The following is a 16406-nucleotide window of genomic DNA, read 5'->3' as shown; positions in this document are numbered from 1 at the left end:
TTGCTGTACGGTTGGCAACGGGTACCCGAAACTTGATGTGTTTTTGCTCCATTAGGGTACGAGAATGGATCACTTTTTTAACCCGTGGATCTGCTAATCGGCAAAAAGTCAGACCCATTGGATTTGCGGGCACGGGTTTGGGAACGTAGAACCCAAACCCGTAAATCCATGGGTTTTTTTATTCGAACCAATAGTCATATTAGTCTGTATTCCGGTCCTTTTCCCAGCTCAAAACAGCCTGTCCCAATATAGAGAGTACATAAGAGACAACTGCCATCCCAAACCCTAAACCTAATCATTTCCTACCTATCCCCAGCAGTTGCTCGCCCAGGCCCTTGCGGCGGCCGGCTCCGGGAGCGTCTGCACGCTGCTTCACCTCGTGCGGCACGCTGGCGCCCCCCTCCCTCGCAGCCTCGCAGCTCGCCGTGCGCCGCTTGTGCGCACGACCCCTCCCTCGCACTGCAGTGCACTCTCCCTGCAGCTCGCTCTAGTCTCCCTTGTCGTCACCACTAGGTGCCCACTCGGTCTCTCTCTCTCTCTCTCTCACGCTGCGCACTCTGCAGTAGCTCGCAAGATGGCGCAAGATGCCCAACCTTTTGGTGTGACTTTGATTGATTCATCGATTGTGAACTTGTAATAAACTTGTGGGGATGCAACCTGCCCCCCCCCCCCCCCCGCGTCATCCCCAGGGGCGACTCGGGCAGGTCGCGACCCCCTCCACCGTCGTCCCCCTCCCGGCCTCCCCTGGCCCTCGCCGCTGCTGGAGCAGCCGCAGGAAGTCCGAGCGGCTGCTAGGAGGGCGGCGGCAGGGGCCTTTCTTCGTTCAACGCCGCGGTCTCCGTTCCCCACGCCGCCTAGGTCGCCGACCCTCCGCTTCGCCGGCGCCGCACCACCGCGGCCATGGCCCTCTGGAGCTCCTCGCGCGGGTGCCAGGCGTTGCCCCCACCCACTCTCCTGCAGATCTCGGCACGTTTTCACCGTGCCCTGAGTCTCCGCTGGGCCGGCGCCGACCTCGCCGGGCTTGATGATGGCAGCCCGGGGCTGCAGATCCGATGCCCCGGGTCCGGATCTGCGCAGGGCCGGGGGTGCGGAGCAACGGGGCTGGCCGCTACCGCAGTCGACACGCGACGCTGTCGGCAGTGCACATGCGGCACGGCCGGGGATGCCACCACCGACGGATCTTCGCGACGGTCTATATCCACAACCACCAGCATGCTCGCCGTGCGCCAGCGACGATGCCAAGCTGAAGGTGGCCGCAGCTGCACCACCCGTTACACACGCCGTCGCCGTCGCTGCTCGTGCCGCAGCCAGGCCTCAGCCGGTGCCTTCTTGAAGGCGTCGTCAAAGGGCCTCCTCTTCCTTGCGCCATTGGCACTGGTGACGACCGTTGCTCCACCGCCGTCTTCCGCAAGTGTTCGCTGTTGGTGCCTCTACTTCGTCGACGCTCTCCTTGTTATTGGAGATACCATATCAAATGCCGGGCGTCGCCATTACCGACCCTCCCTGTTAGCAAATAAGCCACGGCGTGTGTGTTCACGTCGTGCCGTGTTCGGCTCGTTCGGTGTTCGTTCGAGTTCAAGTCGGAGTCCGGCTACAGGTCATGCGCAAGGGTGTTGCGTGCTGGCTGCGGGGTTGATTGAGTCGTGGAGGAGTTGAGAGAGTGGTGTGTGTGGCGAAGATCCTGCGAGGGAGGCCACCATGACCGAGCATGGGCGCTTAGTCGTGGGCGAGCACGTTCCGCAGATCGAACGCAACAGTCGTCGTGGAGAGAACTCCCCGGCCTACAAGAAGCCCCTGTGCTCCTCATTGTACTCTGCCGGTTCCATTTTTGTGGTGATGTAGGCCAAGATACAGGAGCAGTGGCTGCGCGGCGTTCGGCGCCGGCAAACCTCTCTGTGTTGTGCTTCCCTTGCGTCTTTTGTTCGTGAGTGAGAGTTTTTTGTTCAAGAGCAAGAGAGATAGGCAGCTGTGAGGGTCCTGGGTTCCAACACTCCCTCCTTTGGGGCTCCCCCCTCGAAGGGCGTTGGATGGCGGTATGCGGCGTTCGGATGTGCCCCCACTGGTATTACTATCAGCTCGAAGGGAGGTCGTTGTTTCCTGTGATGTTTTGGTCAGGCTGCTCCTCCCCACCCTTAGCCCCCATTCTGTTGGCAAGCCCTCCCAGTTCGTTGGAGGGTGGCCACAGGACGGCGTAGCCGCGACGGGTGTGGTGATGGCACTTTGGCTATGGTGAACCTAGCAAGTAAGTATCTCGGCAGTGGCTCCCTCGGAAGACCACCACTTCCCCCTTCGTGTCTGCAACCATTTTACAAGCCTGTTAGTGTTCCTTTGGATTCTACTGTTTCTCCACAAGTATCAGCTGCTGGCGCCTCTACTTCGTCGGTGCTCTCCTTGTTGACGGGATATCAAAATCAAATGCCGGTCGTCACCTCTGCCGGCCTTCCCTCCTTTGGGGCTTCCTCCCCTCGAAGGGCATTGGATGGTGGTATGCAGCGTCTGGATGTGCCTCATTTGGTAGTACCGTCAGCTTAAAGGGAGGTCGTCGTTTCAGGTGACATTTGGGTAAAGATGCCTCGCTTACCCTTAGCCCCCATTCGGTCGGTAAACCTTCCCAAATCATTGGAGGGTGACCACATAGCGGCGTAGCTGCGAGGGGTGTTGTGGTGGCACTTTGGCTGCGGTGAACCTGGCAAGCAAGTTGTTCGGCGCTGGTCTCATGGACGATTGGTAGAATACATTTGGTGTACTCTTGAGCTGTATTAGAATTTGGGATGTGTCCATGTAACCTCTCCTGTATTTTCTCTCTTTTCGGCCTAGCCGACCTCACATTGTTCTCCCTCGGCTTGCCGAGATAATCTTTGTAAGTGTCATTATAACGGCTCCATCTCGGAGCTCTTTCGATCAATGAAATAGGAGGTGGGGATCCCCCCTCCGAATTTGTTCGAAAAAAAACTTGTGGCTTATACTACTCCATGTTGGAGCTGTTTGGGACTTTGCCATTTTAATTTGTTGCCGTTTAGATCTTGCTCATTATTGCCTCATCATGAGTTGAACACTGAACTTACTACTAGTAACTTTGTTCTTGATTATGTATGCCACATTGCCACTAATGATCTATCATCTATGCGCATTGATGTGTTGTCTATTGAGCTGTTGACTTGTCTGTTGAGCTATTGTGCAATGCAGCACTGTTTGTTGTAAATGGGTACGGTCAACCCGTGGGTATCTGTTAATCCAACGGGCACGTGTTTGGGCATGATATTGAACCCGTGGTGGGTCATTAGTTTTTTTAACGGGCATGTTTTGTATTCGCAGACACGGGTTTTGGGGCAGTTAAAACCCAGCGGGTTTGTGCCGGTTGCTAACCCTATTGCTGCTACTCCCTTCCCTCCTATTGCTCTCTCTCTTTCTTTCGTTAGTTCATGTATGTACATTTGCTGTCTCCCCGACGCCGAATGAAACGGCTAGCGTTGTTCTCGCCGTCCAGCTCCCCTAGGGTCCGCAGAAATTCTCTGGCCAGGCCTAAGAGAGCTTCCAGGAAATAAACCTTCCAGCTGATTGCCCTTTCGTTCGATGTCGCCGGGAAGCTTCCTCGAGACCGAAAAATACGCATCCGAACACTCTACGGCCCCACCGAAGCTTCACGGAAATCGCCGGCGTTGACTGTTGAGCCTTAGTCGCCAAGGAAGAAACTTCGCCGAGCCTCGTTTTCTCGCTGCAAAAAAACCCAGACGTTGTCGACTTGTCGTTGCCGGCCCCGTTCATATGACACTGACATTTCGTCTCCTGAGCCAGCTGCTTCAGCTATATATATGTATATGCACATTTCTGCCGCCTCGCAGCACCGAGAACTTCGAGAGCCCCGTCATGTTCTAGCTGAAGGATGAACTTCTGTGCTCCCTTGCTTCCAGGTTTGGCAGCAAGTTACAGGTCACAAAGCAAGCCAGGATCTCATCCGCGCAAATGGGATGGCAATAAGGTGGATACCTTCATGGCTGCCACTGCGTTGGTGAACGCCGGATGGAGCTCATTGGGAGCACTGGACTGCAAGCTAGGGATTTTCTTTTTTGAACAGTTGCAAGCTAGGGAATTGCAGCTTGTTATGAGCAGCTTGCTGGATTTTGCTTCTTCTGGTTCCAGGTGGTTTCCAATGGCCTCAGAAGCAATGGTTAGAGCAACCGCAGCAAGCAACGCAGCAACTAGCCATGGTGATCCTAGATGGCCGAGGGAGTAACCCTGGGTTTGGGGACTATGAATCTGGGCATGCAACTATGCGGTTCTCGGCACCGGCAGGGCTGCTTTGCTTCCATTTCAATAGTCAGAGCAATTACATCCCACAGGCCGCAGGGGAAGGAGCAACGAGCAAGAAGACTGGCCTTGCAAATTCTGGGCTTGGCATGCAATGCTCTCGGCACCGGCAGTGCATAACACTGGACAAGGATGGAAGGAGATGCATGGCGCCATCACGCCTATGTAGCTGAGCCAAAAGGAACGAAGAAGGTGTCAAATACCAGAGCAAATTTGTAGAGATCGCAGGTACACACGATTTTTTTATTTTTTAAAAGAAGTGAATGATGTTTGAATCAGTTTGTAGAAGCGTTCTTGGCCTCATTTGGTTCCGTTGCGCTACTTCCTAGCGCAACGGAATTTTGCATGCATGGAGTACTAAATGAAGTTTATTTGTAAAATCTTTTTATAGATGAGTGCAATTTTTGGAGACAAATCTAATGAGCCAAGTTCCACCATGATTGGCCCTGTTTGGTTTGGCTTATGCACATGCATAGTGCTACTTTGACCACCATTAATTACGAGTATTAATGAAATCTAATTATAAAATCACCTATATCTTTAACTGGAACTGAATTTTGACTTTTCTTGTATCATTTGCCTATTTGACCTTTTCTATTGTTGTTAATAATCGTTCAATTATCAGCACCATCTTGCTGGATATTAAAGTTGGGCAAATTACATATGAACTGTATATTTTATTGGCACGGTGCAAAATACGTGACTCGTTTTTTATCTTTATTTTTAAATTTTATCCTTTTCCTTTCTTTCTTTTGCCTGGCCACACTTTAGTCTTTACTCCAACTTCTTCTGCATAAGCTTGGTAAAATAATTAAATAAACTAGGAGGTCCATATCACAGTCCGACTCCCCCAAGGATGCTTAGCTTCGTTGCTAAGAAATGAAAGCAGGAAAAAAAATTCAGTATTTTCCCTTGTCCTTTTCCAGACATTTGACTGGTACAAAATATTTTTTTATTGCAGTGAGAATTCACATTTATGTTTCATCTGGGACTATAGGAAAAAAAATACGAGGTTCATAGTAAGTAATGCTGGGCAAGCATGGTTTTGTTTTGTTTTGTTTTGTTTTTGCAAGAATTAAAAGCCCGGAAGAGAAATTCAACATTTTAACATAGTAGTGCAAGCGAAGTTTACACAGTTTACACACACGAATACATGATAACATTACACATACATGCAGCTGAGATTCAACAAATCCACTGAATTCACAGAGTCGCTGCTTATTAAACAGATGCTTAATTATCATCTTCCTTTCACGGCCAGCAGGAATGAGGAAATGTCGCCTACCACAACACAACCATGAGGGAGGACTCCGCATGGACGACGACGCCGGCTGGACTTCTCCGTCAGAGCAAGAACATAGCGTGATCGACTCGCCGTTGTTCAGGGGATCTCACGTCTTCACCGGCACCTTATTTTAGTAATTTGTACAGGGATCTCACACACAACTAATGACAACATACAAGTAGTACCACAGTATTGAATAAATTTGTTCGTAGCCGGAGCATACTCAATTTCGCCTCCAGACGATTTCTTTCGGCAGTTTTGGCTCGTGCTCACAGCCGAGGCACGAGCTGCACGATGGTGAGGAGGAGAAGCAGGGCACATGCCATGGCCGGGAGCAGCCTCATCTGCGCAACCGGTGGCAGCAGTAGCGCGGGTGGTGCCGGCGCCGGCGCGATGTGGAGGTAAACAAGTATGATGCCAGCGAAGTAAGTTATGGCAAGGGCGAGGAGCGTGACGGCGGCCGGCACGGCGGGGTTGCGCGGGGCGATCTCGAGCAGGTAATAATCACGGACTGGTTGTAGGACGTGGAGGCCGGAGACGGCGATGCAGAGAAGAAGCACGGCCACCTCCAAGAGGGAGATCATTGTGTTGGGTTCAGGTTTCCAGAGCAAGGATAAATCGGAAGCTTGTTCAGTTGGGCCAAAAGAATTGTAACCGAGGTAGCCAAGCAGCAGGGAAATTTTGGTGTATGGCAAGATACGAGGTACTCGAATCTGCGTGTACGACGACAGGTCCGAGCAGGTACAACGGAAATTGGTAGATCAAGGAGGAAATTAAAGCCCGTAATTGCCGGCAAAGAGTAACGAAATATTAAAAGGAAGGAGTGGGAAAAGGGAGGAACGGCAAGAACAGGTTTCTGATGTATATGTACCTGGGAATTGAGCGGCAGGGATCCTGCTGCGCCTTCTCCAGAAATACCAACGACAAGGAAAAACTACAGAGGAAGAATGGCTCGAAACTGCAAACAAACTCGGCAAGAGGTGCGGATTTATAAGCCGGCAGCGCAGCGGGGCGGGTTAGCAGATCCCAGCCTTCCGCCCGCGACCTGTATCCGATCCACTCCGGTGGCGTCTCGTGATTTGTTGAGGCTGCTCCCGGCGGAGTGTGCGTGTGATGGATGGATGGGTCGAGGCAACCAAAAAAGCTTCGATCTGGTTGTGTTGGGGGAGGCCGGACGGTGGAGTCGCGAGCGGTTATATAGGTTGTGCTGGCTGTGCGGTGGCGGAGGGAGAGGCGGTTCGGGGTTCATGTGCGCCAAGTTGGGTGGGGACCGCCGACATGAGGTGGAATGTGGCGTGGGGGCACCAATCGGGGGAAGGCACCGGAACGCGCGGCGCCGCGTCGCGACGTGGACGGATGGGGATCGATCCGCCCGTCGCCCGCGACCTGTTCCCGGCAGCGCCGCATAGACTAGGCGAGCGCAGCGGGTCGGGGCACTTTTCCTTGTCGCGTCACGCGCCATCAGCACCATCTTTCACGCGTCGCGTTTCGCGCGTCTGACGTGTACCGCCGCGGTCGTGCCCACGCATGCCTGGCCAGAAAAGAGTTGTGATTCGTTCTGACAGCAGGTGAATGGTTGTTCTATCTCTGCCGTGACTGCGACTGTTAGTTGGTGGTGCTCCGCCACGAGTGTGGGAGTCCAGCGCGGCACAGGCCACAGCCAGTGGCGGAGGTAGGATGGGGACAAGGGGTTGAATCAATGGTGTTGTTAATTTGTATGAAAATTTAATGGTGATTTAATATTTTTGCTACAGGATTTTAAGTGTAATTATTTGTTTTAGGGGGGGCTGGAGCCCCCAGCCCCCAGCCCCCAGCCCCCTGTGCATCCGCCGCTGGCCACAGCCTCGGCCGCGCGTGGATGTACCGTGGCCCCACGGGGAGAGGTGCCTCGGCCGGCCGAGACCCTCCACCATCGCGCGTGGCTGCTCCGATGGTGCTGCGGCGGTTCTCGCACGATTTTGACACGGAACGACGGACCAAAGAACAACAAACGGCCCCGCTCTTTAGAAGGCAAAAAAAAAGTATGTAAAGATCTTAAGTATGTAAAGATCTTAGGATGGATGCAGTACTTGAACAAAAAATTTTGTGGGTGTCCGTCCAACTAGGGACGGGCACAAAACCCGATACCTGAATCCCGAACCCGAAATACCCGAACTCAAAATACTCGAAGCTATATCGGGTACCAAATTCAAAAACCCGAAATTATTTCGGGTATTTCGGGTTATAACCTCTGGTACTTGAATTACCCGAAATTAATGAGGCATTGAGGCCTTGCACAGAGATAGACCTACTCACAGCCCAACCAGCCCACTGCTACCATGCTTTACACGGCCCACCAACCAAGCCAAGCACTCCCGTCAGCCACTCATCGTGTAGTCCTTATCCCCTCACTCCACCTCCGGTCAAAATCAAAAGCAAATCGAATCTCTCCTGTGTCCTCTCTCTCTCAGTCTCACCACATCTCTGATCTCTCCGCCGGCGCGCTGCCTCTAGGTGAGAGACTCATATGCCACCACCTGAGTGCTGCGGGGAGGATCCATGGGCGTGTGCTCCATGTTTGGCGGCCGCATGCACTGGAAGTTCTTCGGCGGCAAGCGGGACAGCTTCGGCGGCGGCGGCCAGGCCTTCTGGACAACAACAAGTGGCTCCTGCGGACGCCTCGACGTGGTGCTGGTCTTCTGATTTGAACTCAGCTCCGAGCTCAACTCATCCATCTTCACCAAGCGCTCGATTCAAGTCTAGACCCGATGTGTTTCTCGGGTATTTCGGGAATACCCGAACCCAAACCCGAAATATCGGGTCCTTGATTTGTCGGGTATCAAATTTTCAAGGCAAATTTCGGGTTTGAGTTTTAAAAACCCGAATTTTGGAAAACCCAAAATACCCGACCTGAAATTTTTAGGTTACCGAATGCCCACACCTACACCCAAACCCAGAGTTGCACGCATCCGGATTTTTCTTTTCTCTGCGATGAACACACATCCAGACCGTGAAGGGGCATGTAGTATAGTACTCTATCCAATCCAAATTATAATTTGTTTAACTTTTCTGATTCCAAATTTGACCATTCGTTTTATTTAAAAATTTATATAAAATATTATTTTTTTGTTGTGGCTTGCTTTATCAATACAAGATCTTCAATAATAACTTAAATTTGATAATATTTATATAATTTTTTTGAATAAGACGAGTAGTCAAACTTGCGGTAAAAAAATCAAACAAACTACAATTTGAAACGGAGGTAGTAGTTTCCAGAGTTTCAGTAGCATCTCAATTTTTAGTTCGATTCTTCGTAAAAGCGAATATTCTAGTACTTAGCAAAGTCCGTCGACAGCAAGACGGGACTTGTAGTCTACAAAATCATTAGCGCTAACAATACCACAACTAGCGGTGGCCAGTGCAAGAAACGTGGAAAAAAAGGGCAAAGGATTGCTTGTTCGTTTTTAATCAGGGATGATCGATTGCTGTAGACAGGCAAAGTAAGTTTTAAAACGCACTAGCAAATATGCCCGTACATTCAGACACCACCTAGCTTAATGAACATGATATAAAACTGAGGTAATAATGAGATTTCTGATCAACAATCATTATTTCTAAAATAGATATTAAATTTATGTGCAAATCGTACTCAACAAAAATTTAAATCAAGTGGGACTCAGCTAAGCTGGGTAAATCTTCCAGTTAAGGTTATTCTGGTTGGATTTAGTTAAAGCCCAATTGGGAGGAAACGAAAGGAAAGAGCATACTTTTTCCCCTTTCTCCTATTTTTCCCCAATCATTTGGCCAGTGTACTCAATTATTCCTTTTGCTCATTTTGGTGGGCTTTAACCATTGAAAAAGACAATTATTCCTTTCGCTTCGAGTAAGCAAGACTGCATCGCACATAACATGCTGAACATCTCATACAGCACTGTTAAGGTTTTTTGGAACTGAAAGTAGTTGGTTGGACGTAAGATATGCCATTGGGGCAAGATTTTTGTTTCTAAAAGAAATTTTAGAAATCCAACTGTGTGCAAATGAAAGTTTACACATGTAAGTAAGGTCACTAGTTCACTACATAAACTTGCAAGTGAAACGCAACAGATTCCTCAACTAAAAAAAAGAGCACCAAATTCTTCAGTAGGAAAAAAAAAGTGTAACTAGACTGCTCTTTTTTCATCTATATTTTCCACGGAATGGATTAGGAAATCAGTAGTCCGATTCAATGCATCGGTATCTTATTCAAAGCAGCAAGATGCAGTCATGCAGAGGTATCCGATAAACACAGAGGAAATTATTCCAGCGTAGTATTAGAATATCTGTTCCCTGTCTAGCATATTTGCAGGAAAAGAACAGTTTGCAAGATAAGCAGAAAAAGCTCAGTACTGGAGAAGTTCAGATTTTGTTCCAAACAAGGCGCCCACTTGAGAATTCATCGTAAAATGATCCCAGCAGATCAGCTAACATTTCAGACGGATAAACAACATCAGATTCGCAGAACACGGGATGACGGGAAGAAGGTAAATGGCAGAAGAATTACACCTCGATCGGAATCGAGTTCATCATATAAACGAGAGCAGCTGTAGACTGTAGTAGAGTAGTATCACCTGTACGGGTGTACGCATCTTAAAGGTAGGGGATTTCCGGGCATACGTGGACAGAGGACCAGGTCAACGGAAGCGTGTGGTGGGCGTGGCGGTGGCGCAGCGCCGCGACAGCGACTCGCCGACTCCAGAACCCGGCCGCCGGCGTGCCCCGTTAGGCACGGCAAGAGCGCTCCGCGCCGCCGCCGGCGTTCCCGCGCCCGGAAGGGATGGAAGGGATGGCGAGGAGGCAGGCAGTGACGAAGAACATGGAGGCCAGAGCCACCGCGGCCGTCATCTTGGCGAAGAGCTGGGTGCCCGGCGCCGCCCCTGCATTACGCGGCGCGTCGCGGAAGAAGCGCGCGAGGAGCAGGTTCCCGAGGATAAGGGCGGTGAAGGCGCAGATGAGGAGCACGCAGGCGGCGACGTCAGCTGCGGTGCTCCGCCCGGCGGCGACGGCCAGCAGGAGGCGGACCGCCTCGGGCCCGCCGGCCGCGGCGGCGCCCACGCCGAGAACAATGGCCATCCGGATGCGGTCGTCCGCCATCGCGACCAAGAAGGTGGCGGCAAGGGGAGGCTGCTGGAACCAAAGGAGAAAAGGGAAAGATGAAACGGGGCAGGAAAAAGAAAAGGCGAGGTCTTTTCTTATACTGGGAGTGGAGGAATTCGGAGCGGGAGTTGGAAGAACTTGGGGTGTGCTTAGTTACCACAAAATTTCCAAATTTTTCATCACATTCCCTGTCATATCGAAACATTAAATATAGCAAATGACTCATACATGGAGTACTAAATGTAGTTAAATAAAAAAACTAATTACATAGTTTTGATGTACGTTGCGAGACGAATCTTTTGAGCCTAGTTAGGTCATGGTAGGACAATATTTACCACAAACAAACGAAAAATGCTACAGTGACTAATGTGATTTTTTCTCCCACCTTTTCCCCTCATCTAAACACAGTCTTGGAAGATTTGCTACTAGTATATATACTGTGGAAACGATGGGTGTACTGTAGGGTTCACTTGGCCCAACTCAGATCAGCCTGGTCAGGTGAGTCACCATGAGTGCGATGCTTGGAAGTGGCGCTCCCTTTCACGTCCTAGGCACAGGAACACACGGTTTGTTGCTTTTCTTGAAGCTCTCACGGTCACACCTTTGGGTCTCCAAAGGGCATTGATGACGGGACATGTTGCTTCTTTGGTGTTGGTGGTAGTGGTAGCCTGGTAGGGCAGGCCGTGGGTCGCACAGGACTCCGTTTTTGTCGCTACCTGCGTTCACCAGTCCTTTTCGAGATGGCGCCGCCCGCGCCATGGTGGTGGACTGGTCACTGGTGGGAGGAAAAGGGACGCCGAAGCACCCGCGTGCTCCATCCATGCAGTACAGGCATCCTGATGACCGGCCCGAGAGGGGCGGCGAGGCACAGGGGTGGGTGGTGACGCCAGGGGGGCAGCCAATCAAGCGAACTCCAGAGGACCGCTTGTGAGCTTACTTTTGCTCACGGCTGGTGCAGCTCGTGTATGCTCAAATAATTTCTTTTTTCACAACATAGTTTTTCCTTTTCGAAAACAATTAGAGCGTTCATAAACATACACACAACCCTACCTACCTCTAAGAACACCTCCGGCAATTATAAGCCCTGGGTCGAGTCGAGGACTCGAATCCAAATAGTCAGGTTCCAATGTAAACGGAACCTTACCAGCTGCGGCGCAAGATTTTTCTATAGGAGAAGCCCGTGTTTTATAAAGATATATGTGATGAACTGGTAGAGCTGCAGCCGTAGTCGCAAACCGCAACGGCTTGCCGAGCACCCTTATTTCGATGTGTGTGCCGCGTCGACGAAAGAAGCATCGGACGCCCTGCTCGCTCGCATCCCGCGGAGAGGAATCGACGGCTCCGGCAGAGAATCATTGTAGGAATCGAGGGGCAGTTAACATTTTGCCAGGAATCGATTCCACATCAACGGAGACGGGAACAGGAGGCAAAGCCGTCCATGAACCGATGACACGCCGCCAGCAGGTTGACACGCCCGGAGCTTTGTGGTCTGGGCTACTGGGCTGACTGGAACAGCTCCGACGAGACGGCAAGGTTCGCTTTTCATCCGGTGGCTGGAGGCTGGAGCTGCTACTGGCTCTGACTCGGAGCCTGGGACACGCTGTTGTCGTGCGTTCCGCTGGGTCTCGCTCGCTCGCTCGATGAGGGCATGATCGCTCGCTTCGATCCGCGCCCAAGTTGCGTTTCCAGGCGACTTTACGAGCGCGACCGGGCTGCAAACAGCAAAAGTCGACTCGACGGGGGCCGGCGGACGGCGGATGGTGGCGAACTGGCGATCCTCTTGGCGTCGTCGCGTGAAGAAGTTTCCGTGGATGTACAGGCAATCAGGCATGCGCAGTGCCGCAGTGGTACTGGCAATGGGGTCGGCTTGGCGGGTGGCAAATTATCGGCGACGTCGCATGTGGAAATTTCCGTTATCCATCCATCGTCAACAGACGACGGTCGTCCGGCCTCTTCATGTCGTTTAGGCGATAAAAAAACGGAGCTGCATTGTCTAATGTTGCGGGCGCGAGGCATCGGATGGTTCGACCAAAAAAAATCCCGCCGCAACATTGTCTAATGTTACATACAACATGAACATACGAATGAAACATATAGAATATATTGTTATAACATTTAATTAAAATATTTGCAACATCAAAAATCAGCATTTGCGACATCAAAATCTATTGAAAAATTGTTCTTACTCATTCATTAATGAGGGAAAAAATCTGCCACAACATCTGTTTCATGTTTCATGGAACGTCTAAAATCCACATGAAACATCTCAATGAGACAATGAAAATGTAACAACTAGATTAAATACTTGCAATATGTCTGTGAAGCACATACATCATTGCAACATCTAGATCTCTTTTGTAACATCCACATAAAATATTTGCAATATTCTTCTGAAATATCTTAAACACATGAATCATACACATGGATCATATGCTTACAACAAATGCATCGAAACCTGCCTAATGTCTGTGATGGATGCCGCCCGGAGCTCCTCCATCTGCTGGCGAGGGGGAGACGCAGGGAGCGGCGGCCCGAAGCTCGCCGCCAGCCTCAATTCCACGGCGGCCACGAGTGCTCAATTCCGACAACCAGTTTCTTGTCTGAACCTAGAGAGAGAGGAACAGTTGCTGCCGTTACCGGTTGCACTACGTGAATGCCAGCGGGTGGAAGAGGCCGTGTTGCAGTCGCAGTCGCAGTCGCAGGTTAAATGAAATTGAATCAGTGCATAGCTGCAATATGCTTTATGACATGGCTTCATCTTAGCACTACCTTCTATTCCAAACACTTAAGATGCCCTGAGTTGCGAAGAAAATCTTGACTAGCACGTCCTACTTGGTACACCGTACACATATCCGTATGCGGCCGAGTGCAGAGGCTCTGGGGCGCTTGCATTTTTTTTCCATGGCATATATTGGCACCCCAGGACTCCACAAGATTCAGGAAAGCAACCAGGGGATCACGCGAGGATGCTCAAGCTGGAAGCTGAAGGAGGGCGAGCTTAGCCCAAAACTTAGAACCTTATCACGCCCAGGGCACCGGCCCTGGCCGAACGAGATTCTCCGGCCACAGCTTCCGCGAAACTCCCCGGCACACCTTCCGTTCAACGATTCTGATGGTCTCCTTCGGCAGGCTGGTTCCGGGAAATTGCCTCGGGACGAGAAATTCCGCCTCCAGACATCGCATGTCCTCACGGAAACTTCCCGGAAATCTCCGGCTCCGAGCCTTAATCGCCAAGCAAGCAACTTCGCCGAGGACTCAGCCGGCAGCCCGCCTCCTCGTTTTTCCCCGGTTCCAGGAGTAGATCAATAGATGTCGCCGCACCACCAACTTGCCATTGCCAATGTCCTTTTCAGAACCTAGCTGTTCAGACACGTATATATAGCACCATTGTGTCCGCTTCGCTTACCTTGCACCATGTTTCAGTTTCAGTTCCCAACGAGAGAGATTGTCCGTTGAGGCTACAGTGCAGAGCTCCGGCGCCATGTTTCAGTTCCAGGCCTCCTGTCTTTTGCTTACTCGAGAGTTGGCTTCGCTCAACCTACAGGTGGCAAATGGTAGCGAGGTGGCTGGCTAGATAGTTGCTGCCGTTGTTTTGGTGATCATGGCAGCTGACTGAGAGCCCTGCACCGAGCATGCAGCTTGCTGTCACTTCTCGGCATCTTGTTGGGTGCTTCCATTCCTGAATCCTGATAGTTCGCAATGGAGGCTGTGCAGTGCTTCGCCCAAGACACCCCAGGTACTTCATTCAGAAAAAAAAAACAGATTTCAAGTTTAAGAGATTCCAGAGAGGTTCCGTTCAAGTGCCACCATCAGAGGGGTTTCAGGGTGGAAGATGGTTCAAAGTTCAGACAGCCTTCTACAGAATCTACAGAAGGGGGATATACCTCATCACATATATTAGGTAGCCAGAAATTGGTTTTCTGGAGGGAGAAGAAACCAAACTTTGGTGCTAATGGTAATGATATATATCTCTTGAGCACCCGTGCTGGAGATCTGTTTCGCGCGCGGGAGAGGAAAGGAAGACTAAGCTTCCCTTGTGGTCCAGTAAGCTAAGACTAATTCTAGTGGTCAAAGAAAAGGCGCCAAAGTTCAGGAGCAAAAGCATGAGAGGTCTCTGGTGCATGCAAATGGTACTGATATATTCTTCAGCTATCTAAAAGCACTTCCTTCTGATTGCTGCTTCTATGCATTTGCTTTTTTTTTTCCTTCACTTTTGCTTCCTTAATAGTCGATCAGTTTAGCACCACACTCTCGAGCAGAAGTTGGGTTGATAACAGAGTACCGTAGTTTACATCGACATCGTTCCTAATATCAGCATAGTCACAGTACATATGCCCCAATTGACTGAATGACCGATGATCAAGTGATCTTATTCTTAGTTTTCTGGCTCAGGATCCTGGGTTCTAGCGAACTTGCTGACTGAAATCTAGAGGCTGTTTTTCCCCTATCCCTAAAAATTTCTCTGCAAATAACTTGTGTTGCATGTCCGGGCTTTCATCTTTTTCATAACATGCAGATTTCGTTTCATTATTTCAAAGTTTTCTCCTTATGGGCTAGTACAATTTCGCACGGCTGCTGCTAAGCCTTGCTTCCGACCAGAACCCAGCCAGTTGGCTGGGATTTTCACAGTTATGGTCTAGAGCCATTTGTGTTAGTCATAAAGTGTCACGACACCACACTGATATAATCGTAGTCCCTCAGTTTGAATCGGAGAAAACACTAAAATTTCATCACGTAAAAGTTTAAATCAAGCAGGATTCTGTTATGGCATGCGCATATTGCTGACTTGGACCATTGATGTCATTCAGATGAGCTCAGTTGACAAGAAGTGAAAGGGAAGAGGGTACCTATTCAGCCCCTAATCTTTTTCAGTTTTTCCTATCGACTATCGTTGGATAAGTACATCTGAGTTTTTATCATTATATACTTTTCGCCATTATAAGGAAGGCCACGACCGTTCACAGCAATCATATGTCACGTGCAGAATAATTTTGTAGTTGCTTGAGAAAGAAGGTATCCTATATTGCTATGCACGGCTGGCATTTTGGCTAGAATTAAGTTTACAAGACAAATTTCAGTATTTCAATCGAGTGTTGCTGAAAACCCTGAAATTTTGCAAGATTATAAATAAACAAGCAAGTGAATTACAACAAATTCCTCAGCTGAAAGAAACACAAAGAGATTCCTTGAACACACGACTCGCTTATAGCATGTTGGCAGTACTACCTTTTGGTTTCATCTGATCTTGTATCTAGAAACAAGAAACTGTGTTCTTTTCATCTGTCTAAGGAAATCAGCATTTGGACTCAGTGCATCACATCTCCAGAACATCCACAACTAGGCACAGGCTAAGGGCGCGTTTAGTTCCCAAAAATTTTCACCCAAAAATTTTCACCTCCCCTTTAAACACTTATATGAAGCACTAAATGTAATTAAATAACAAAACTAATTACACAGTTTGGATGTACATGACGAGACGAATCTTTTAAGCCTAATTAGTGCATGATTAGCCATAAGTGCTACAGTAACCCATATGTGCTAATGACGCGGTCAAAGGCCTCAAAAGATTCGTCTCGTGGTTTCCAAGTGAGTTCTGAAATTAGTTTTTTAATTAGTGTCCGAAAAGTCTTCCCGACATCCGGTCAAAGTGCTGATTTGACATCCAAAAATTTTTGGATGGGGAACTAAACGCGCCCTAAGC

The 16406-nt window shown here is 49.8% G+C and overlaps 1 protein-coding gene across 1 annotated transcript; it reads right to left on the bottom strand.

Annotated features, from left to right (window-relative positions):
* Nucleotides 1-9866: 9866 nt before the first annotated feature.
* Nucleotides 9867-10827, bottom strand: LOC120670351. Its single transcript, XM_039950434.1, has one exon. The coding sequence runs from the start codon at nucleotides 10700-10702 to the stop codon at nucleotides 10331-10333; it is 372 nt and encodes a 123-aa protein (XP_039806368.1). The 5' UTR covers nucleotides 10703-10827; the 3' UTR covers nucleotides 9867-10330.
* Between the last annotated feature and the right edge of the window lie 5579 nt (nucleotides 10828-16406).

Source organism: Panicum virgatum, chromosome 4N (assembly GCF_016808335.1).
Source record: "Panicum virgatum strain AP13 chromosome 4N, P.virgatum_v5, whole genome shotgun sequence".
Classification (NCBI taxonomy): Eukaryota; Viridiplantae; Streptophyta; class Magnoliopsida; order Poales; family Poaceae; genus Panicum; species Panicum virgatum.
This window is presented reverse-complemented; position numbering and strand designations above follow the sequence as displayed.

Excerpts from the sequence above, each read along its gene's own strand:
- LOC120670351 (XM_039950434.1), bottom strand. The coding sequence starts at position 10,702 with ATGGCGGACGACCGCATCCGGATGGCCATTGTTCTCGGCGTGGGCGCC.